General features: G+C 41.9%; 1 protein-coding gene across 2 annotated transcripts in view; it reads right to left on the reverse strand.

The window, feature by feature from the left end:
- LOC143928299 (uncharacterized) overlaps window positions 1-24,675 on the reverse strand; it is a 39,542-nt gene extending 14,867 nt beyond the window's left edge. The window contains exons 1-3 of one of the 2 annotated variants that reach the window (XR_013262395.1): window positions 24,258-24,675; window positions 18,861-18,994; window positions 5,309-5,488 (exon numbers count right to left, since the gene is read on the reverse strand). Coding sequence is in view for 1 of the 2 variants with exons in the window: in XM_077453106.1 (XP_077309232.1) it covers window positions 5,309-5,488; window positions 18,861-18,914; window positions 24,258-24,361 (338 nt within the window). In the remaining variant the exon portion in view is untranslated. The remainder of the gene's footprint in view (window positions 1-5,308; window positions 5,489-18,860; window positions 18,995-24,257) is intronic. The other variant, XM_077453106.1, reaches the window with a different exon arrangement.
- Between the last annotated feature and the right edge of the window lie 1,320 nt (window positions 24,676-25,995).

The following is a 25,995-nucleotide window of genomic DNA, read 5'->3' on the forward strand; positions in this document are numbered from 1 at the left end:
TCCTGGGTCTGTATACCCACTGTGCCCATTATGAGGGGTTCCCACCATCCCTGTGCTGAGTTCCCAGGTCTGTACATCTGCTGTGCCCATTATAAGTGGTTCCCACCATCCCTTTGCTGAGTTCCTGGGTCTGTATACCCACTGTGCCCATTATGAGGGGTCCCCACCATCCCTGTGCTGAGTTCCCAAGTCTAGTTTTAAGTAACATTTAGGCCCCTTGCACATGCATGGTGGGAGATTTAAAATATGCTCAAAGTAAAATCCTGGGTGTTTTCCTGCGTGCAGGAAGCTGCAGGTGCTGTGTATAGCCACCAAACACGAGAATAGGTCTACAGGGCCATACACTTGTAAACATGGATGTTTGCAGGGGCGTTGCTAGGTGGCAAAAGAACCAGGGGCTTCAGCCCGGAGTCCAAGGCCTGAATGGGTGGGGGGGGGGGTGCAGTGTTTTACGTGACTTTTTTTTGGCTGGGCCGTGACACTGACGGTAGTGACTTACATACACTAACCTACCTACACTGATGGTAGTGACCTACCTACACTCACCTGCCCGACCTACATAAACTGGACATATACATACACTGACCTACATACACTAATGGTAGTGACCTACCTACACTGACATTACCACACACACTGACCGACCTACACTGACATTACCACACACACTGACCGACCTACACTGACATTACCACACACACTGACCTACCTACACTGACATTACCACACACACTGACCTACCTACACTGACATTACCACACACACTGACCGACCTACACTGACATTACCACACACACTGACCTACCTACACTGACATTACCACACTGACCTACCTACCCTGACATTACCACATACACTGACCTACCTACACTGACATTACCAAACACACTGACCTACCTACACTGACATTAACACACTGACCTAACTACACTGACATTACCACATACACTGACCTACCTACACTGACATTACCACACTGACCTACCTATACTGACATTACCACACTGACCTACCTACACTGACATTACCACACTGACCTACCTACACTGACATTACCACACTGACCTACCTACACTGACATTAACACACTGACCTACCTACACTGACATTACCACACACACTGACCTACCTACACTGACATTACCACACCCACACACACTGACCTACCTACACTGACATTACCACACACACACACACACACACACACACACACACTGACATTACCACACCCACACCCACTGACCTACCTACACCGACATTACCACACACACACACACACTGACCTACCTACACTGACATTACCACACACACACTGACCTACCTACACTGACATTACCACACCCACACACACTGACCTACCTACACTGACATTACCACACACACACACACTGACCTACCTACACTGACATTACCACACACACACACACTGACATACCTACACTGACATTACCACACACACACACACTGACCTACCTACACTGACATTACCACACGCACACACACACACACACACACTGACCTACCTACACTGACATTACCACACCCACACACACACACACACACACTGACATTACCACACCCACACCCACTGACCTACCTACACCGACATTACCACACACACACACACTGACCTACCTACACTGACATTACCACACCCACACACACTGACCTACCTACACTGACATTACCACACACACACACACTGACATACCTACACTGACATTACCACACACACACACACTGACATTACCACACACACACACACACACACACACTGACATTACCACACACACACACACACACACACACACACTGACATTACCACACACACACACACACACACTGACATTACCACACACACACACACACTGACCTACCTACACTGACATTACCACACACACACACACACACACACACACACACTGACATTACCACACACACACACACACACACACACACACTGACCTACCTACACTGACATTACCACACACTGACCTACTTACACTGACCTTATTACACACTGACCTGTCACAGCAGCCAGTCCGAGGAGGAGAGAAGAAGGGCTCGCCCGAGTGCCAAGCGGGTATGTGGCGCGGCAGCCGCTTTGTAATTCCCGCCTTCTGGAGCCAACAGCGCCTATGATGGACGTCACACGTCCCGCGGTCCCGGCATTGGACCAGTGGGACGTCCATCATAGACGTGCAGGCTCCAGAAGGCGGGACCTGCTCTGGCACTCGGCCGCACTCGGCCACACTCGGCGGTGCTCGGGATCAGATTGGTCCCGGCGCTCGCCGCAGAGCTCGGGGCTAACAATGAAGACCCCGCGGAGCTGACACTCGGGGCTTTAGGGGTCTCATTCGGGGCTTCAGCCCCCCTAGCCACCCCCTCCCGACGCCCCTGGATGTTTGTATGCATTGACCTTTACCTGCACATGGATGGCGTATACAATGTATTTCCTGAACATGAAAATTCCACGATTGGGAAATACATCATATGCACACGTGTGGGAAAACACAGATTCAAGGAGTCGTGTGCTGCATATAGCAATTCATAATGTGAAAAGCTGTCAGCCAATGACAGCTGATCACATGATCAAAACAAAAGCTCGGTGACCGCTTTTTTTTTCTCCTCACGCTGACAGCGGATGAGAAAAAAAAGCCGATCACCGGCTCACCTTAAAGGGACATCAGTCCCGAAACGTAAGAGGCAATTATGCCTCATAATTGCCCACAAGTGCCACCTATCAATGTCCACAAGTGCCACCTATCAATGCCCACCAGTGGTGCCAATCAGTGCCACCTGGAAGTGCTGCCTATCAGTGTATCCGATCAGTGCCCATCACTGCCACCTATCGGTGCCCATCACTGCCGCCTCATCAGCGTACATCAATGACGGACATAAATTACCCATTTTAAAATTTTATAACAAAATAAAAAAAAATTGGTCTTTTTAAATTTTTTTAACAAAAAATAAAAATCGCAGTGATCAAATACCACCAAAAGAAAGCTCTATTTGGGGGAAAAAAATGATAAAAATTGTATTTGGGTACAGGGTTGTATGGCCGCGCAATTGTCATTCAAATTGCATCAGCACTGAAAGCTAAAAATTGGTCTGGATAGGAGGGGGGTTTAAGTGCCCAGTAAGCAAGTGGTTAATTACATTAAATTGTATCTGTTAACAATGTAACAGTGATAACAATGATGACAATGAAACAATTACATAGCTTATATCCAAAAACATTTGCAGTTTAAAGATGTACAATTTTATTCCAACAGTGTTCGTTACGGAATGAATTTCTAAAAAGACGTTCGCAAATTATTCCGCCGGTGAAACTGTTTAAATATTTGAAAGGAAAAAAAAAATCATTTACCTTTTGTCATTAGCGTTCGCAGTTCCTGGAGGTTGTCGGGAACCTGAGGGGGTGCACCTGCCAAAATAAGCATTCTGGGCCCGTTAGCCACTCAGGGACATCTCCGCTCAATAAATCAGCCGGACGCCATGACAGCTAAATGTGTTTTATATCATAAAGGGAGCTGTGTTTATGAACGGCAGATAAAAGGGTTTTAGGCAGTGCAAACACTGGGACTACTGTGCGGAGTCTGGCACTTCCACTGCACCAATTATTTTTTCTTCTTTTTCCCCCTTTGCTCTCGCGGCGCTTTACTCCGCGCCTGGAGAGGGGGCTGGACTCTCATCGCTGACCGCAGGATGGCTTGTCACGTCTACACCAATCGCTGAAATTTGACAGGATGGGATATGCTGAAAGGTGTGGGAGAGGGCAATTTATTTTACAACCTTTGCTTTTTAGTAAATATACAGCTGATTAAACTAAAGAAATATTCAAAGTGACATTCGTGTCTCTGCCCCTCCCACAATGGGGAGATTTCCCTGCAGTAGTTTGTGTCTCTGCCCCTCCCACAATGATGCAATTTCCTGCAGTAGTTTGTGTATCTGCCCCTCCCACAATGATGAGATTTCCCTGCAGTAGTTTGTGTCTCTGCCCCTCCCACAATGGTGAGATTTCCCTGCAGTAGGTTGTGTCTCCGCCCCTCCTACAATGGGGAGATTTCCCTGCAGAAGTTTGTGTCTCTGCCCCTCCCACAATGATGCGATTTCCTGCAGTAGTTTGTGTCTCTGCCCCTCCCACAAAGGTGAGATTTCCCTGCAATAGTTTGTCTCTTCCCCTCCCACAATGATGAGATTTCCCTGCAGAAGTTTGTGTCTCTGCCCCTCCCACAATGATGCGATTTCCTGCAGTTGTCTGTGTCTCTGCCCCTCCCACAATGGGGAGATTTTCCTGCAGTAGTTTGTGTCTCTGCCCCTCCCACAATGGGGAGTTTTCCCTGCAGAAGTTTGTGTCTCTGCCCCTCCCACAATGATGCGATTTCCTGCAGTAGTTTGTGTCTCTGCCCCTCCCACAAAGGTGAGATTTCCCTGCAATAGTTTGTCTCTTCCCCTCCCACAATGATGAGATTTCCCTGCAGAAGTTTGTGTCTCTGCCCCTCCCACAATGATGCGATTTCCTGCAGTAGTTTGTGTCTCTGCCCCTCCCACAATAGGGAGATTTCCCTGCAGTAGTTTGTGTCTCTGCCCCTCCCACAAAGGTGAGATTTCCTGCAGTAGGTTGTGTCTCTGCCCCTCCCACAATGGTGAGATTTCCTGCAGAAGTTTGTGTCTCTGCCCCTCCCACAATGGTGAGATTTCCTGCAGAAGTTTGTGTCTCTGCCCCTCCCACAATGGTGGGATTTCCTGCAGTAGTTTGTGCATACCTCCCAACTTTTTGAGATGGGAATAAAGGGACACCTATCAGCAAAAGTATGCAGGCATAAGACACACCCCTTGTCACGCCCCCTTAAAGGAGATTTGTACAAAAAACAAGATGGGTTAAACCCACAAGTCCTTTTTTTACCACTACTATTCTTTTATATTGGCTTCTGGAATTTACAAATGCAGAAATTTAGAAATCAGATTAAATGTTTAGCGCTGGAAAACACTTTTTGATAGATAAAAAGTGCATTTTATATATCTCTATATAGATCAGACCAAAATGAGAGACGGAGGAGGAAGAATGAGGGACATTGCTCCAAATCAGGGACAGTCCCTTGAAATCAGGGACAGTTGGGATCTATGGTTTGTGTCTCTGCCCCTCCCACAATGAGGAGATTTCCTGCAGTAGTTTGTGTCTCTGCCCCTCCCACAATGGAGGATAAATTTGCCGTGCCCCCATACATGCTGCTTCTGCATTCTCACCAATAATCCTCCATTATTCTATGAGTTATTCCATTATCTTCTACCTCCTTATTCTTACCCATAAAGCTTTGGCAGCTTGTCCTGCAGAATGATTTCCCATAAGTCCTCCAGCATATAATGGGTTAAAGGCGGGGCGAGGATGGAGCTGCCATGTGCGATATTCATGCATAATATGACTTTGACAAATGACCGCGTCTGGATAGTTTTTCCACCTCGTTTTCCCTGAAAACTGAGAAACCTGAAAAAAAAAAAAAAATCTGATTTTTGTTGCCAATTTGCATTTTAATCAACAATGAAGTTCTGTCTGTGAGGTTTGAAAGAACGCAGGGCGACTTCAGAGGGCGAGGCGGAGATGGGAAAGGGAGCACCATTCGCAGTCCCGCCCACAAACCAGCCTACAGGAGGAAACAAGGGCGACCTGCGCCTCCAGAAGTCGCATCAAAGTCGGATCAAAGTAGTGCAGGGACTACTTTGAAGTTGCACAGGTATGAACGGTACTCATTGGAAATCATGGGGTACGACTTGTTATGCGACGTCGCAGTCCCAAGTCGCACAACTGTGAAAGGGGCCTAAAAGTTACTTTTTTCACACCCAGCATGCGTGAGGGCAGAGGCTGCATTCACACCCAAAGCCCCTTTCATACTTTTGCGACTTGTCCTGTGACTTGGGACTGCATGACAAAGTTGCATGACAAGTTGTACCCCATGATTCCCAATGAGAACCATTCATATCTGTGCGACTTTAAAGTAGTCCCTGCACTATTTTAGTCCATAGACCTCAAGATTACACAGGTATTGCTTCAAGTCGTGTCAAAGTCACAATAAAATCGAGGGGGGGGGGGGGGGGTAAATCGCACGACTTTCAGGTCACAGAAGTGTGAAAGGTGCCTTACTGTTCCATGAATGCGTCAAAAGCATGTTTATGAAACGCATGGAAAGCGGATGTTGTGCTTGTGGTAGCTTTTAATGTTAATGGCACCCCAAATGCGGCAACCAAACATGTGACAAACATAAAAAAATGTGTGAAGCTCAACGCCCAAGAAGGTACATGAGCGACTTTGGTGCATCTGTCATGTGTAGGGAAGCTCATTGAAATTAATGGGTTGCCTCATGTGTGTAGCACCAAAATACACAAAAACAAGCAACAAAAAGAAAAGCGTGTTCACAAAACAGTAGTAGGTAGCTTAACCTAAAAAGACGTTCGTCAGCGACTTTGCCTAGGCTGAGGTGATGCTGTCAGTCTGCTGCAGGCAGGAGGAAGCATTTCCTCAGTCTCTCCTCCCCCAGTGATCAGACTGCAACAAAAACTTCTGTGATCTCTGTAATGTGATTTCTATACTTTGGTCTTTATAATGTGATCTCTGATCTCTATAATGTGACCTCTATACTGCAATCTATATACCATGATCTCTACATTGTGATCTCTACATTGTGATCTCTACATTGGGATCTATATATTATGATCTCTATACTGTGAGCTCTATACTTAGTCTCTATATTATGATCTCTATAAAGTGACCTCTAGTCTATACTGTGATCTCTATATGGCGATCTGTATACCGTGATCTCTACACTGTGATCTCTATATTGTGATCTCTATACTGTGATCTCTATATTATGATCTCTATAATGTGATCTCTATATTGGGATCTCTATACTGTGAGCTCTATACTTTGTATCTATATTATCATCCCTATACTGAAATCTCTATATTGTGATCTCTATACTGTGATCTCTATATTATGATCTCTATAAAGTGACCTCTATACTGTGATATCTATATTGTGATCGCTATACTGTGATCTATACACTGTGATCTCTATATTATGATCTCTATAAAGTGACCTCTACTCTATACTGTGATCTCTATATGGCGATCTATATACCGTGATCTCTATATTGTGATCTCTATATTATGATCTCTATACTGTGATCTCTGTACTATGATCTCTATAATGTAATCTCTATATTGTGATCTCTATAATGTAATCTCTATATTGTGATCTCTATAATGTGATTTCTATAATGTAATCTCTATATTGTGATTTCTATCATGTAATCTCTGTTCTGTGATCTCTATATTATGATATCTATACTGTGATCTCTATATTGTGATTTCTATAATGTAATCTCTGTTCTGTGATCTCTATATTATGATATCTATACTGTGATCTCTATACTGTGATCTCTATACTGTGATCTCTGTACTGTGATCTCTATAATGTGATTTCTATAATGTAATATCTATATTGTGATCTCTATACTGTGATCTCTGTACTGTAGTCTCTATACTGTGATCTCTATACTGTGATCTCTGTACTGTAGTCTCTATACTGTGATCTCTATACTGTGATCTCTGTACTGTAGTCTCTATACTGTAATCTCTATACTGTGATCTCTGTACTGTAATCTCTATACTGTGATCTCTGTACTGTGATCTCTATATTGTGATTTCTATAATGTAATATCTATATTGTGATCTCTATACTGTAATCTCTATACTGTGATCTCTGTACTGTAGTCTCTATACTGTGATCTCTGTACTGTAGTCTCTATTCTGTGATCTCTATACTGTGATCTCTGTACTGTAGTCTCTATACTGTAGTCTCTATACTGTAATCTCTATACTGTGATCTCTGTACTGTAATCTCTATACTGTGATCTCTGTACTGTGATCTCTATATTGTGATTTCTATAATGTAATCTCTGTACTGTGATCTCTATATTATGATCTCTATAAGAGTTTTGCAGAGTTGCGATATGAGGAAGGGGATACTTTCTATGTCTCACACCCAGCACTGATTGCACCCCCCCCCCCCCCAGGAGGCAAGCAGTGACACCTCGGATCGCTCCGCTCGGATCGCATTGAAGGGGGTCGGATCATCAACCTGTGTTGAAGGTTTTCTGTGTGAAGCTCTCTGGTCAGAACATTTGGGGCTTTCCTAACAGGCGTTTTCCCCCCTCCCTCGGTGTTGTCAGCGAAGCGTCTTGGATTTTTCCTGTGTAATGACGGGGGATTTCAATCCCGCCACATTCGCAACAAGATCTGCGCGAGTCTTCGCTGAACAGAGGGGGATTCTTGGAAGTGCGGGGTCTGCAGACATGTCTCGGAATCCGCCAGCCTCCAGTGCGGTCGGAGGGGCATTAAGATAATTGCGGCCTCTCTTTGTCACTGAAATCTCTTTTTATGACTTTTTCCCCCCCCCTGGTTGAGCGGTATGAAGAGATCGGCGCTTGATTGGGGCGGGGCACAAGCTGATGAAGCGTTTCGCCCACCCCTGAGCTTGCGAGGATTCTGCGGGCGGAAAACAAAATTCGATCTGATTGGAAGCCGCTACTTTACTTTTTGGAAGTTCAGAGACATCATAGAAGACTCATAAAGAAAATGTCACAAAAAAAAAAAAAAAGTTCAAAAGTTTTAACCATTTGCCCACCGGGCACTTTCACCCCCTTCCTGCCCAGGACAATTTTCAGCTTTCAGAGCTGTCACATTTTGAATGACAAATGTGCGGTCGTGCGACGCTGTACATATATGATATTTTTTTGAGACAAATAGAGCTTTCTTTATTCCGACAACAAAATCCATGGATTTTTTCCGACGGATGTTGGCTCAAACTTGTCTTGTTGCATACACACTGTCACACAATGTTTTCAGAAATTCAGACCGCCAAGAACGCGGGGACGTACAGCGAGCTGAGAAAATTGAAGTTCAATAGCCAGTGCGGCTCTTCTGCTTGATTCCGAGCATTCGTGGAACTTTGTGCGTCGGAATTGTGTACACATGATCGGACACACAAAATTTGAGATCCAGATCTCAAGTTTTGTGTGTCAGAAAGTCCCGATGGAGCCTACACACGGTTGGAATTTCCAACAACAAGCTCCTATCAAACATTTTCCATCTGAAAATCCGACCGTGTGTACGGGGCATTCGATGTAATGGCTACATTTGTTTTCTTTTTTAGTGTTTTTTTTTTTTCCTTGTCATCACCTGGTAATCCTGCCAGTAAGTCTGTTGTTTTTCAACAGAATGATCTGATCTACCAATATAGCAGTTAGAGTGTTGAGACAAACCATGTACCACTGACAGAGGTGCCCCTGTGCTACTTCATCCATAGTAGGGGACTAATACAGCAGGTGCGTTACTGGCCAGATCACCAGGTGAAAACAGAGAGGGGGGGAGCCTAAAAAAATAAAACGAATGCAGCCACCACATCTAATGACAGGTAAGAGACAGTATATTACAGTTTTGAGTTTAGGTTTCATACCACTTTAAATGGAAACATAACAGAGCTTCCTATAGGACTACATGATAAAACTCCTGGAAAGTGTTCTGTCAGGACAGGAGGAATACATTGTGCTCTAGTACCTCCAAGACACGTCTATTGTGATTATTTATTCCTCCTGTCTTAACATAGAACACTTTCCAGGAGTTTTATCATAGAGCCCTATGTGAATCGCTGTCATACTTCCATTTAAGCCTTGATAAAATTTGGATTGTTGGCCCTGAAACGCGTTGAGCACCTTTTTTCTTCCTGTTGTATCATCTTTATTAACAACAATATGGACTCCTAAGATGACCATTTGGCGAATGAGCCCCCTCTGGGTGGTTTTAATTTAATGAACACCAGGGTGAAGGGGCAAAATGATCAGTTTTAACCAGCTGGCACTTTGGAGACTATTTATAGAAAACTCAAAAAATATATATATATTAATTAACCACTTGCCACCGCTCAGCTCCCGTTGTGATTATACACACCGGGGGTCTGTCAGCAGGTCCTGGCTAATGATTCATGGCCGGGACATGCTGATTGGCTTAGTCCAATCTCAGCCCAGAGCTCTGTTTTGCTAAACAATCGCAGCCCGAGTTGCTGATCACCGCCATTAGTAGTATAAAAAAGAAAGAAATAAGAAAACATTCCAGTATATATCCCATAGTTTGTAGACACTATAACTTTCATGCAAACCAATCAATACACACTTATTGGGATTTTTTTTTTTAAATCAAAAACATGTAGCAGAATACATTTTGGCCAAAATATAAGACGAAACTTGATTTAAAAAAAATGTTTTATATCCAAAAGCAAAAATATTGTTGTTTTTTTGCAGTCTTTTTTCATATATATATAATAATAAAATAAAAAACCCAGTAGTGATCAAATACCACAAAAAGAAAGCTCTATTTGTGTCAAAAAAATTATATAAATTGAATTTGTGTACAGTGTTACATGAGCACGCGTTTGCCAGTTAAAGTGACACAGTGTCGTATTTCAAAAAATGGACTGGTCAGGAAGTGGGTAAAACCTTCTGGAGGTCAAGTGGTTAAAAAAAAAAAAAAAATATATATATATATATATATATATATATATATATATATATATATATATATATATATACACACACAGTGCCTTGCGAAAGTATTCGGCCCCCTTGAACTTTTCAACCTTTTGCCACATTTCAGGCTTCAAACATAAAGATATAAAATTTTCATTTTTTGTGAAGAATCACCAACAAGTGGGACACAATTGTGAAGTGGAACGAAATCTATTGGATAATTTAAACTTTTTTAGCAAATAAAAAACTGAAAAGTGGTGCGTGCAAAATTATTCGGCCCCTTTACTTTCAGTGCAGCAAACTCACTCCAGAAGTTCAGCGAGGATCTCTGAATGATCCAATGTTGTCCTAAATGACTGATGGTGATAAATAGAATCCACCTGTGTGTAATCAAGTCTCTGTATAAATGCACCTGCTCTGTGATAGTCTCAGGGTTCTGTTGAAAGCGCAGAGAGCATCATGAAGACCAAGGAACACACCAGGCAGGTCCGTAATACTGTTGTGGAGAAGTTTAAAGCCGGATTTGGATACAAAAAGATTTCCCAAGCTTTAAACATCCCAAGGAGCACTGTGCAAGCGATCATTTTGAAATGGAAGGAGTATCAGACCACTGCAAGTCTACCAAGACCTGGCCGTCCCTCTAAACTTTCAGCTCAGACAAGGAGAAGACTGATCAGAGATGCAGCCAAGAGGCCCATGATCACTCTGGATGAACTGCAGAGAACTACAGCTGAGGTGGGAGAGTCTGTCCATAGGACAACAATCAGTCGTACACTGCACAAATCTGGCCTTTATGGAAGAGTGGCAAGAAGAAAGCCATTTCTCAAAGATATCCATAAAAAGTCTCGTCTAAAGTTTGCCACAAGCCACCTGGGAGACACACCAAACATGTGGAAGAAGGTGCTCTGGTCAGATGAAACCAAAATCCAAATTTTTGCCCACAATGCAAAACGATATGTTTGGCGTAAAAGCAACACAGCTCATCACCCTCAACACACCATCCCCACTGTCAAACATGGTGGTGGCAGCATCATGGTTTGGGCCTGATTTTCTTCAGCAGGGACAGGGAAGATGGTTAAAATTGAGGGGAAGATGAATGCAGCCAAATACAGGACCATTCTGGATGAAAACCTGTTGGAGTCTGCAAAAGACCTGAAACTGGGACGGAGATTTATCTTCCAACAAGACAATGATCCCAAACATACAGCAAAATCTACAAAGGAATGGTTCACAAATAAACGTATCCAGGTGTTAGAATGGCCAAGTCAAAGTCCAGACCTGAATCCAATCGAGAATCTGTGGAAAGAGCTGAAAACTGCTGTTCACAAACGCTCTCCATCCAACCTCACTGAGCTCGAGCTGTTTTGCAAGGAAGAATGGGCAAGAATTTCAGTCTCTCGATGTGCAAAACTGATAGAGACATACCCCAAGCGACTTGCAGCTGTAATCGCAGCAAAAGTTGGCTCTACAAAGTATTAACGCAAGGGGGCCGAATAATTTTGCACGCCCCACTTTTCATTTTTTTATTAGTTAAAAAAGTTTCAAAAATCCAATAGATTTCGTTCCACTTCACAATTGTGTCCCACTTGTTGGTGATTCTTCACAAAAAATAAAATTTTTATATCTTTATGTTTGAAGCCTGAAATGTGGAAAAAGGTTGAAAAGTTCAAGGGGGCCGAATACTTACACAAGGCACTGTGTATATATATATATATATATATATATACAGTATCTCACAAAAGTGAGTACACCCCTCACATTTTTGTAAATATTTTATTCTATCTTTTCATGTGACAACACTGAAGAAATTACACTTTGCTACAATGTCAAGTAGTGTACAGCTGTGATCACCGGTCGAGCACACAGGCAGGGAATGTGATACAGCGCAGCCAGTGCAGTACAAGTTGGGAGCTCTGCTACTCACCCCATCTTCCAGCCACCTGGGTGCTGCTATTCCTACCCATCTCAAGCTCTTTAATTAGGCAAATTAGGTGGTTGCGAGGCCCCTATGAGTGTGAGGCCTTAGGCGACCGCCTAATTAGAGAGCCTCTGGATGGTGTCAAGCATGTGTGGCCGCAACCAGGTGAGGAGTACAAAGACAAGTGTGTCTTGCCTAAAGTCAAGCATGGTGGTGGGAGTGTCATGGTCTGGGGCTGCATGAGTACTGTCAGCACTTGGGAGCTACAGTTCATTAAGGGAACCATGAATGTCAACATGTACTGTAACACACTGAAGCAGAGCATGATCCTCTCCCTTAGGAGACTGGACCGCAGGGCAGTATTCCAACATGATAACGACACCAAACACACCTCCAAGATGACCACTGCCTTGCTAAAGAAGCTGAGGGTAAAGGTGATGGACTGGCCACGCATGTCTCCAGACCTAAACCCTATTACGCATCTGTGGGGCATCCTCATATGGAATGTGGAAGAGCACAAGGTCTCTAACATCCACCAGCTCCGTGATGTCGCCATGAAAGAGTGGAAGAGGACTCCAGTACCAACCTGGGAAGCTCTGGTGAACTCCATGCCCAAGAGGATAAAAGGCGGTGGTAGAAAATAATGGTGGCCACACAAAATATTGACACTTTGGGCCCAATTTGGGCATTTTCACTTAGGGGTGTACTCACTTTTGTAGATAGGCAGTTTAGACATTAATGGCTGTGTGTTGAGTTATTTTGAGGGGACAGCAAATTTACACTGTTATACAAGCTGTACACTCACTACTTTACATTGTAGCAAAGTGTCATTTCTTCAGTGTTGTCACATGAAAAGATATAATAAAATATTTACAAATATGTGAGGGGTGTACTCACTTTTGTGAGATACTGTGCATATAACTTTTTTTATTTTTTTTAGCTTTCTGTATTAATCCCGTAATATGCCCCCTTAAACATTGTGATCTTGCTACCTTTAAGAATGATTTCCTGTATTTAACCTCATCACACGCCTTGGGGTCGCTTCACACCAAAATTGGATAGGACTGCAGTCCATGTTCCTGTGCAATTCCTGTGCATTCCCCTGCAGTGCGAATGGGCTGCAAATTGAACCGGATCACACAAAAAAACCATACCTCCCAACTTTTTGACATGGGAATGAGGGACACCTATCAGCAAAAGTAGGCAGGCATAGGACACACCCCTTGTCACGCCCCCTTAAAGGAGAACTGTACAAAAAAAAAAAAAACAAGATTGGTCAAACCCACAAGTGATTTTTTTTTTTTTTTTACCACTACTATTCCTTTATATTGGCTTTTGGAATTTACAAATGCAGCAATTTAGAAATCAGATGAAAGGTTTAGCACTGGGAATCACTTTTTGATAGATAAAAAGTGCATTTTATATACAACTATATGGATCAGACCAAAATGAGGGACAAACAAGGGGGACAGAGGGACATTACTCCAAATCAGGGACAGTCCTTTGAAATCAGGGACAGTTGGGAGTTTTGCAAAAAGTAGTGCATGCCCTACTTTTGGAAAAACGTGCTGCACGAAATCACATAGTTCTGCGGTACCATGGAATCTGGTGCCCACAAACGCATTGTGCTTTCAATTTGTGTTTGGGGTGCTGTTAACCATATACTGGCGCCTGTGGCAAATGAACGTGGAGAGGAAAATGTGCACGGAACGTGCCTTTCCCACTCCAAATTCTGGTGTGAACCCGTCCTCCATGGACACATTCCTGACAATATCCACATAACACATAGCAACCATAGGCGTGTGCACAGGGTGCGCCGGCTGTGCCTGGGCGCACCCTAATCACCCCGTGCACATTAGCATTATTGTGTTCCATTGCGAAGATGGGAAAGATCTCCCTGTTACTGGCTTGGCCACAAGAGAAGTGTTTACGTGCTTCTCTTTCAGTGTGCCGGGGTCATATATATGTAGACACACATACACACATACACACATGTGTGTTTGAGCTTTAGGGCGCACATCGTAATGCAATAGGCTGCGTATACGTATGATAGCAACAGCATAATTTCCCAGAAAAGCTCCACCTTTTATCAATAAAAGGCCTTCCTTGAGCTCCAGCCTAGTGACTTTGCCTAGGCTGAGATGATGTCATCAGTCTGCTGCAGGCAGGAGGAGGCATTTCCTCAGTCTCCCCTCCCCCCATTGGGGGGGGGGGGGGGGTGATCTGTGTCAAATATGTGAACAAGAACTGCACAGGGACCAGGATTTAAATGATAGTGAGCCGACATCTGAGACTAGGCAGTAGGTGGTGACTTTGGATGATGCCTGAGCAAAGATGGCGCCGTCATTCTCAAGAGAAAAGCAAGTGAAGGCTTTGTCAGGGGGAGCCCTTTGATCTCTGTGAGAGGTAATAAACATCTGGAAGGAGTACACCCACCTTTGACTTAATTTGGTGGGCTTGGCATTAAAAAGCTTGTGGGTCTTAAATAAGCCGCAGAGCCCCCCCCCCCCTCCCCCCATGCATATGCTGCGGTTTGCTAAGTTAAAATTTGGCCTCTCGTCTCCGGATCGTTATTCGGTGAAATCTCTTCTGTCCTCCTGGATGTATCTCTGACCAGAAATGTTCTCAGCCTAATCGCAGGGATGCACGCCGCGGCGCCGGGCCAAGAACAACCTTCTTCCCGTCCAGTTGCGCAGCGGGCGGTCGCAGACCAGCGTCCTCGGGACGATCCGCTGACCCCTCGGCGCTCATCTCCGCAACGTCCTGCAAAAGTTGAAAGCAGAGCAAAGTTTATCTGAGCGCCGGTGACAGGTGATCTTTACCCTCCTGGGGGCCCCCGGGGGCCGATGAGTGGGGCAGGTGGAGCTGCAGTGAAGATTTTGGCACCATGACTCGGCACTCGCCACCGCGATTGTTGTTATTACGGAGCGGACACCGCCGCCCGTGTAGAGTGCTTCCTGATTGATAAGAGCGAGGCGGGGGAGGGGGCTGTGCTATCAGCAGGCCATGTGTTTGTGCTGCGTGTAAACTCGGCCATTGTCACCGGAGTCGGGGGCGCTGAGTCGGTGTGGGGCGCTTTATCTGCGCCGGTCACATTGGTCGGAGCGTTTGATGTACCTGCGATCGCCCCAGGACATGGCCAAGGTCAATAAGGAGGACGATGATTACACTGCGATAAGATCGGACGCGGGACTGGCGGCACGGCGGAGAGAAGAACAACAAACACCCCGAAAATCCCATCATGTGCTTAAAGGGGAACTCCGCCTGGAACAGGCACAGAAAGCTCAGATCCCTCCTCTATTGAATTGTATTGTAACTGTACAGTCTGCCCTCATGTTGTACAGCGCTGAGCAAACTGATGGTGTGATATAAACCCTGTATAATAATAATAGGGCAGTGATAGGAAAAGAAGAACAACCCCTGAGAGGAGAGAAGACTCATCACCTACCTCATCACCTACCTGAACACCTACCTGAGTGACCAGAGAGGAGAGCCCAATACAAACTACTACTAGAGGGTCTGAACACTGGGGGAAGGGAAACTCTATAGAGATCACAGTACAGGGATCACAGTATAGAGGTCATAATATAGAGATCACAGTTTGGAGATATAATACAGAGATAATATAGAGATCACAGTACAGAGATCACAATATAGAGATCATATTATAGAGATCACAGTATATAGATCACAGTATAGAGATCATAATATAAAGGTCACAGTATAGAAATCATAATATAGAGATCACAGTATAGAGATCATATTATAGAGATCACAGTATATAGATCATAATATAGAGATCATATTATAGAGATCCTAGTATAGAGATTACATTATAGAGATCACAATATAGAGATCACAGTATAGAGATCACATTATAGAGATCATAATATAGAGATCACAGTATAGAGATCACAGTATAGAGATCATAATATAAAGGTCACAATATATAAATCATAATATAGAGATCACAGTATAGAGATCACATTATAGAGATCATAATATAGAGATCACAGTATAGAGATCACAATATAGAGATCACAGTATAGAGATCATAATATAAAGGTCACAATATATAAATCATAATATAGAGATCACAGTATAGAGATCACAGTATAGAGATCATAATATAAAGGTCACAGTATAGAAATCATAATATAGAGATCACAGTATAAAGATGACATTATAGTGATCACAGTATAGAGATCATAATATAGAGATCACAGTATAGAGATCATAATATAAAGGTCAAAAATATATAAATCATAATATAGAGATCACAGTATAGAGATCACATTATAGAGATCATAATATAGAGATCACAGTATAGAGATCATAATATAAAGGTCACAGTATAGAAATCATAATATAGAGATCACAGTATAGAGATCACAGTATAGAGATCACAATATAGAGATCACAGTATAGAGATCATAATATAAAGGTCACAGTATAGAAATCATAATATAGAGATCACAGTATAGAGATCACTATATAGAGATCATACTATAGAGATCATAATATAGAGATCACAGTATAGAGAGCAAAATATAGAGATCATATTATAAAGATCACAGTACAGAGATCACAGTGTAGAGATCATAATATAAAGGTCACAGTATATAAATCATAATATAGAGATCACAGTATAGAGATCACAGAGGTGACTTGTTACAAAGTTCCAATGTTGCAGTCTGATCACTGATTGGCTAACCCCAGTGATCACATGACCGGGATGAAGGAGTCCCATCATTAGTGGGGGTCCCGGGGGTGTCAGGGCTCAGATCACACGATGGAGCGCACTTCCAACACACACGGAAGCGCACATACGAGGTGTGCGGGAATGAAGCCCACTTCCCGGACACGGCACATGTGTGTTGGGAGGTTGTAGACGGGTAGAGAAGGTTCCGGGATTTCTGACATTACTTCCACAATCTGCCTGCATGGCATAGAGAAGCACACAGACCCAGTGAGGACATCCCCGGCTATAACATGAGGCATGCCATGAAAATGGGGGGCTTTCTCTGAATAAAATGAAATCTGGACATTATATGTTCTGCTTTTGTCACTTTCCTCCTCGCACCCCTGAAAATATAAACCCGCCAGGGGTTCTAGTCCTCCCACATGCTATAGACCAGTGTTGGCTGGTGCTGGTTTTTAAAGAGACAGACTTGACAACAGATGGTCCTCCTGACACGGGGAACCTATTAAGGTATTTCCTTGAAGAGCTGACCACTTGGCAGGAGGGACCAGGCACTGATATGGGGCCCCGAGTCCCAGCAGGGGGGCCCCTCTGTCACTTGGTCTTCTCCAATGAAGAGAACCTGACATGCGGCCGCCATATTTGGATACTTTGCAGCTGTCGTTGTTGGGGGGCGATCTATCACAGACCTGCCATGGTGCACAGCGGGGGTCATGCTATAGTCTTACCCTGAGCATCTGCTACAAAGCGGGGCCAGACGTGGCCGGGGCCCGGCACAAGGCAGACACACCGTGACAACCAATCCTGGAAATTCTCTATAGATGGAGATGGGGGTCACACTGGGACTTTCCTGGAATATGCTGTACTGTGTGTGTTGCATGGCAGTGCTATTCATTGGAACTGCAGGAAGACACATGCTTGGGGCCCATTCACACACACTTTGATCACTGAAGAGTGATCTGAGTTCTGATCACTCTTCGGTTAGGAGGTGTATAACCGCATACAGCCGCATGCAGCCGTTTATGTCTATGGGAGGCTATACATAGCCAAGTGCATGCTGTACCCCCCAATAGACCCATGTGCATGAAGCCTGCGTGTATTGTTGAATATTAATTTAATGAATATAGTTTAATAATATAATATGATATAATATAATAATAATATAATATATTATAATATAATATAATATAATGATAAAAAGTAATAATATAATATAATATGATAATAATACAATATAATATAATATAATATAATGTAATATAATCTAATATGATAATCATATAATATACTATAATGATAAAATGTAATAATATAATATAATCTAATATGATAATAATACAATATAATATAATGATATAATGTAATATAATATAATATAATATGATAATAATAAAATATAATATAATGATATAATGTAATAATATGATAATAATACAATATACTATAATGATATAATATAATATAATATAATATGATAATAATAAAATATAATATAATATAATGATATAATGTAATAATATAATATAATAATTAGGTTAATATTAAAGTCATACTAATCACACACACTATTTCATTTACATTGTCCCTTTTATTTCTGTATGTGGACGATGGAACTGTAATTATTTTAATTAAAACAAAAAACAAAAAAAAACCTAATTACCTTTTTTGTACTCGATATACAGCTGTCACATGACCCAGCTCTCTCCCAGCCTGTCTGCAGGGAAACAAACAGGATGAGCTTCTAATCCTCTGCTGCTGGTCACATGTTCAGAATATTTTTTTTTTTAAAACGGCCTTTGGAATACAGAGTACAAATAAATAATTCATATCAAAAAAATGTTTAAAATTGTCTGACAATACATATATTTGAAATCAATTTATTTTTATTTTTTTGGCAATAATAGTGTGGGTGGTTTTCTGCCAGTCACAGGCCGTGCCATGCCCCTTCAGCCTGTGTCTTAGAAAAAGAGGGAGGTGAAGCCTTCATTAATCTACATGTAATATCCCGTCCCCCATTGTGTTTAGCTGGTTAGTGGGCATGGAGGAGGAGGGAGGGAGTGGGCTGTCACTTACCACTGTGTATACGCCCCACATGTGTGACTCTGTAGTCACATGGGCTGCTCAGATGTGATGGGGAGGAAATCCTCTGCTTAGAAACTCACTGAAAACTGAGCATGTGCAGAGTTTCCACCACAGCTGCAAAATCCCTAGCTGCAGTGGGGACATGGGCAGAAGGGGGAGATAGAGAGCAGCAGGATCAACCAGATTTTTTTTTTTGTAGAATACAGAAAATTAATCTCATAGTGACTGAGTATGAGCAGCATGTAGTGACACTTTAAAGGGTAAATTCACTTTCATGGGAAAAAAAAATGCAAAAAAAAAATGCAAAAAAAAAAAATTGCACTTACAATTGTAACAAAAGCCATATTGTAACTGATTACTGTTGAAAATTCGATTTTCATTTTAAACTGCAGCCGCTGCAGTACTTTTCTATGTAATTCAATGCAATATGGCAGCCTGGAGGTGTTCTGTACGCAGAGGGTATAGGAAACGCCCCCTGAGATGTCATTTCCTGCTTGTGTGATTGGCTCACTGATTTTCCCAGAAGTCTGTACAAATAAACGTCTGATTTTAGGCATCCCCTGCAATGGTTTCACTTTTGGTAAAATTCAAATAAGAGCTGTGAGGCTGCATTCACACCTGAGTGAGACATTTTTGTAGCATTTTTATGTTTGTGTGCACATCTCTGAGTGTTTCTGTACAGCAGTTTTAAAGCATTTTTGAGCTTTGACACTTTTTTTTATTAGCCAATAGAGAAAAATACCATATACCTGTATTAAATTTTTTGTTGCTCTAGTTTTCATCCTTTTCAGCTGCCTTTATTTATCATGTATTCATTATTTATTTATTTATTTTACCCTTTTTTTTGTTAGGGGTTGAGATTAGGGGTTAATAGTTGGGATTAGGGTTAGGGGTTAATAGTTGGGATTAGGGTTAGGGGTTAATAGTTGGGATTAGGGTTGGGGTTAATAGTTGGGATTAGGGTTAGGGGTTAATAGTTGGGATTAGGGTTGGGGTTAATAGTTGGGATTAGGGTTAGGGGTTAATAGTTGGGATTAGGGTTGGGGTTAATATTAGGGTTAGGGGTTAGGACTAGGGCTGGGGTTAAGATTAGGGTTGGGGTTAAACTGGAGTTCCACCCAAAAGTGGAACTCATTTGTCTCCTCTACCCCTCCGGTGCCACAATTGGCACCTTTCGGGACAGAGGGCAGACAGGATACCTGTCTTTGTCAGGTATCCCGTTCCCTCTTCTGGGAGTCCGTGCCGCGACCCATGACATTACCGCGGGGCTCCTTCCTCCTCCCTCCTCCTCCCCCTGTCGCTGGGGCCAATAGGAGAGAGGAGCGTGGCCTCGCGCATGCGTAATAGGGTTCCCGGCGTGAAGCATAGGGTAAGTGGTTAGGATTAGGGTTAGGGGTTAATATTAGGGTTAGGGGTTAGGCATAGGGTTAGGGGTTAATATTAAGTTTGGGGATAATATTAGGATCTGGGTTAGGGTTTAGGATTAGGGATGGGATTAGGGTTAATATTAAGGTTAGGGGGTTAGGATTAGGGTTGGGGTTAATATTAGGGTTTGTGGTTAGAGTTAGGGTTGGGGTTTATATAAGGGTTAGGGGTTAATATTAGCGTTAGGGGTTAGCATTAGCTTTGGGGTAAACTTTAGGGTTAGAGTTGGGGTTTATATTAGGGTTAGGGGTTAATATTAGGGTTAGGGGGTTAGGATTAGGGGTTAATATTAGGGTTAGAATTAGGGTTGTGATTAATATTAGGGTTAGGGGTTAGGATTAAGGTTAGGAGTTAGGATTAGGGCTGAGGTTAATATTAGGGTTAGGATTAGGGCTGGGGTTAATATTAAGGTTAGGATTAGGGTTGGGGTGAATATTAGAGTTAGGATTAGGGTTAATATTAGGGTTAGGATTAGGGCTGGGGTTAATATTAGGGTTAGGATTAGGGTTGGGGTTAATATTAGGGTTAGACTGCTTTCACAATGAGGAGCTTTGCAGGTGCTACAGTGCTAAAAATAGCGCCTGCAAAGTGCCCTGAAAGAGCCGATTCTGTGTCTCCTGTGTGGAAGCCCCGCTTACTTCTCTTGAGTAAGCGATTTTGCCGCAATTTGTTGTGTGAAAATTAATGGCATCGCAAACGCGCCCCACGTTTTAGAATTGCTGCGATTCCACCTGCGATCATCTAGGTTGAGCCCTACTCTGTGATTATGGTAAACAGGACAAATAGAGAGGGTGAATCTCCCTAATGAGGGCACAAACAGCAATAAAACCTGACAGGGGTTCTAATCCCTTTCCACTCCATCCAATACAAAAGAAAAAAAAGTGAGGCCTTTAGTTCTACTTTATCTTATATGGTCTGATCTATTACACTGTATTGTATTAATGTGTATCTATGGTCAGAATGTAAAATCATGTAATCATTTCCACATTGTATTCCAGCCGTCTCCTGTCACTCTTGAACCATCTTGAACTTTGTAAACTTTGTGACGATCCCCACACATCTACCACCTTGAATTCTGTAACCTGTAGTAGTCACTATGCGCTGTGAGTAGGCACTGCTGTGCCACACATTTCACAGAGCCTGCCTTCTGATAGGAGGAATTTCAGTAGGCGGAGTCAGTACAGGAATCACAGCTTGCAGGCAGCAGGGTACCATGGGATATGTAGTCCTTAGACTAGAAAAGCTGCAAAGCATGCTGGGAATCCAGGAAGTAGTGGAAAGAGAAGGCCAGCAGACAGGCAGCACTCGCAACATGAAAGGAGATTTTTCAAGTAAGCTCACATTGGATGGTCAGTAATAACTATCGTTTGTGTTGTTATTACAATGCTGATATTATAAAATGAAAGTCTATGCTGCATCCATAGATTTCCTTTATCCTATGTTAAAACAATGTAGTCGCCCTAGAACAGGAAATGGGTTAGACCCTCTGTGTTATAGAGATGGGGAGATGGGAGTTCTGTAGCTCTAAAACACTTCCTTTTGCAGGGTGACAACATTGCTTCTCCATAGATACAATACAGTGAGTGAGCGTTGTCACCATAGGACAGGAAGTGCATTACTGGCGGGATCACCGGTGATAATTAGGGGGGAAAAAAACGGAAAAAAGGAAACAAATGCAATGACCTAATGCATCTAAGGAGCAGTAAGCTGCAATATATGACATCTTTGTTCCTCCTGTTAGGTCCACTTTAAGTTTGTGGTGGGCTTTGTGCATCCCCCATGCTGACAATGATGGGGCCAATGATGGATTATTATCGCCCTCATTTCCAGCACTGGCTCTGGGATCCCATCCACACAGTGCTAATGATGAGCAATTTGCTAATTGTCACCAAAGTGTTAAAGAAATTTGTTTTATCTTTTTCAGGGGTCACGGGGGTCACTGATAACATCCTAACAGTTTGGTTGGGCCATTCTAACCTCAAAAGCGGATTTATAAAGAGGCCTCAAATTATGTAATGACAACAGGTAATAATAATAAAAAATGTTTTATATACACACACATACAGTATACAAAAAAAACTCTAGACAATATATATAGAAAATTCTATATATATTGTATATACAGAATAGTAACTCAAGATGGATTCAAAATAAATGCTTCTTTTATAAAAAAAAAAAATAATATATATATATATATATATATATATATATATATATATATATATATATATATATATATATATGTATATTTTATATATATATATATATATATATATATATATATATATATATATATATATATATATATATATATATATATATATATATATATATATATATATATATATATATATATATTTTTTTTTTTTTTTTTCATAATAATATATACATAATACTTTTTGTTAAATTTTTTCTTTTATAGCAGCATTTATTTGTAATCCATCTTGTCTTGAGTCAATAGATAGATAGATAGATATAAATATATTAATTTATTTATATTATTATTATTTTTTTAATAATAGATGTGCCATTTATTTATACATACTGTATCATACTGTATATTGTATATTGCATACTGCATACTGTATATACAATATATATATATAATTGTTTAATTGTTTATTTTTTGTAATTTTTGTATTTTTAGTAAATATAGGGCTAAACATTTATACATATATATATATATATATATATATATATATATATATATATACACATACATATATATATATATATATATATATACACACATACATATATATATATATATATATATATATATATATATATATATACAGGGTGTATCATTATTTTTTTTCAGCTTATTATTAGAAGCAAATTAATTTTTAATCCCATCTTAGTTATCAAGGCGTGGTAGCCGACCAACTTGATTCAGTCAACACCGCAGTGAATTTTTTATTTTGTTTTGTGGATCCACTTAATTTTCCTGCTAAACAATTTTTTTATTGTTTATTTTTGGTAATTTTTGTATTTTTAGTAAATATAGAGCTAATATATATATATATATAAATATATATGTATGGGGTGTGTGTGTGTATATATAATATACACGCACACACACATATATAATATATATATATATATATATATATATATATATATATATATATATATATATATATATATATATATATATACAGGGTATATTATTTTTCTTTTAGCTGATAATTAGAAGCAAATTTATTTTTAATCCCATCTTAGTTATTAAGGCGTGGAAGCCGACCAACTTGATTCAGTCAACACCGCAGCAGATTTTTTTATTTTGTTTTGCGGATCCACTTAATTTTTCTGCTAAACAATCTCGCCACCAAAATAAACGCTGCCATCGAAGTAGATTGCCTTGCGGTAAAGCCCGCGCCCAAATCCCCCGATGCCGCGCGCAGCTCTGGGCGCTGACGGACACTGACTGACTTCTGTACACAATAATCGCAGACCGCAGATTGCACTGAGAGCGTGTTTGGCCCGGCCAATCCTTTTCTGAAACAAATCTGGTGTTATTTTTGGATGCCTCGCTCAGTCGCAGACTTACCTCCGCCTCAGCGGCCAGCCCTGGTGTGCCAACGCAGACATTAAATTGTCGGAGACGAGATGGAATTTTTTAACTGTCCTGCTTTTTTTTTTTTTTTCTTCCATGAACAGCTGGCGCTTAACAAGCGTCCCGACTCTCCTGCGTGATGTGAGAAAGCCAAATAATCACCTGCCAATGGGGTTCATAGTGGTGGAAAGGCAAGGTGTACGATCGGGTTTCAGGAGGAGTAGGCGTCGTGAGCGCCCCGTGACATCAGACCCAACTCTGGGAAAGTCAGATCCTGTTAACTTTAAAAACAGAACATTTGTCTCCGCCGTGACCCGGCGCTGCCAGCTGCCAATTTATTTTTTTTGGGGGGAATTTTATGCAACCGAGAAAGATAACTTTCTAGAAGAAAGACAGAAAGGAGAGAAGGGAAGAGATTTGGCAGAGCCGGGACGTTCCCAGCCAAATCCGGCGGCCTTCAGTTTGTTTTTACTCTCACTGAAAAGTATTATGTTAGCGGGACGGGCCGGTCCGGTGTCCTGCCTCCGACTGGAGCTGGAATGTTTTTGCACTTTGGGCGCCTTGAGAAAAAATCCCAGGCGTTCGGCGGATGGGCGGGCGTGGTGGGGATGGACGACACTTAGGCCGGGGGGTTTGGGTTCACTCCACAGCCTGGGATACATGGGAATTAAAAATGTGTAATTCTCAGTATCTGTTCTTATTCTGTATGTATGGACTCTGCACAGTACCACTTCTCTTGTCCTGTATGCTGAGTGTAATTATCAGTATCTGTTCTTATTCTGTATGTATGGACTATACACAGTACTACTTCTCTTGTCCTGTATGTTGGGTGTAATTCTCAGTATCTGTTCTTATTCTGTATGTATGGACTCTGCACAGTACCACTTCTCTTGTCCTGTATGCTGGGTGTAATTCTCAGTATCTGTTCTTATTCTGTATGTATGGACTCTGCACAGTACCACTTCTCTTGTCCTGTATGCTGGGTGTAATTCTCAGTATCTGTTCTTATTCTGTATGTATGGACTCTGCACAGTACTACTTCTCTTGTCCTGTATGCTGAGTGTAATTCTCAGTATCTGTTCTTATTCTGTATGTATGGACTATACACAGTACCACTTCTCTTATCCTGTATGTTGGGTGTAATTCTCAGTATCTGTTCTTATTCTGTATGTATGGACTCTGCACAGTACTACTTCTCTTGTCCTGTATGCTGGGTGTAATTCTCAGTATCTGTTCTTATGCTGTATGTATGGACTCTGCACAGTACTACTTCTCTTGTCCTGTATGCTGAGTGTAATTCTCAGTATCTGTTCTTATTCTGTATGTATGGACTCTGCACAGTACCACTTCTCTTGTCCTGTATGCTGGGTGTAATTCTCAGTATCTGTTCTTATTCTGTATGTATGGACTCTGCACAGTACTACTTCTCTTGTCCTGTATGCTGAGTGTAATTCTCAGTATCTGTTCTTATTCTGTATGTATGGACTATACACAGTACCACTTCTCTTGTCCTGTATGTTGGGTGTAATTCTCGGTATCTGTGCACATAGTAGAATATTATTGTAGGGATTGATGGGATTCCAGGCGGTGAGCTCACCTTGGCTGGCTGTTATCAGTGGTGGTCTGCCAGTGTAATGAATCATATGGGGGAGATGTGGGAACGTGAGCGCCCCCAGAGCTGCTTAGGAGATGCTTAATTATAGGAGAATCCTTCCCTGGGCCACCCAAACAG

Source organism: Lithobates pipiens, unplaced genomic scaffold, assembly GCF_037356315.1.
Source record: "Lithobates pipiens isolate NorthernLeopardFrog02 unplaced genomic scaffold, aLitPip1_a1.2 Scaffold_10, whole genome shotgun sequence".
NCBI classification, from domain to species: Eukaryota; Metazoa; Chordata; class Amphibia; order Anura; family Ranidae; genus Lithobates; species Lithobates pipiens.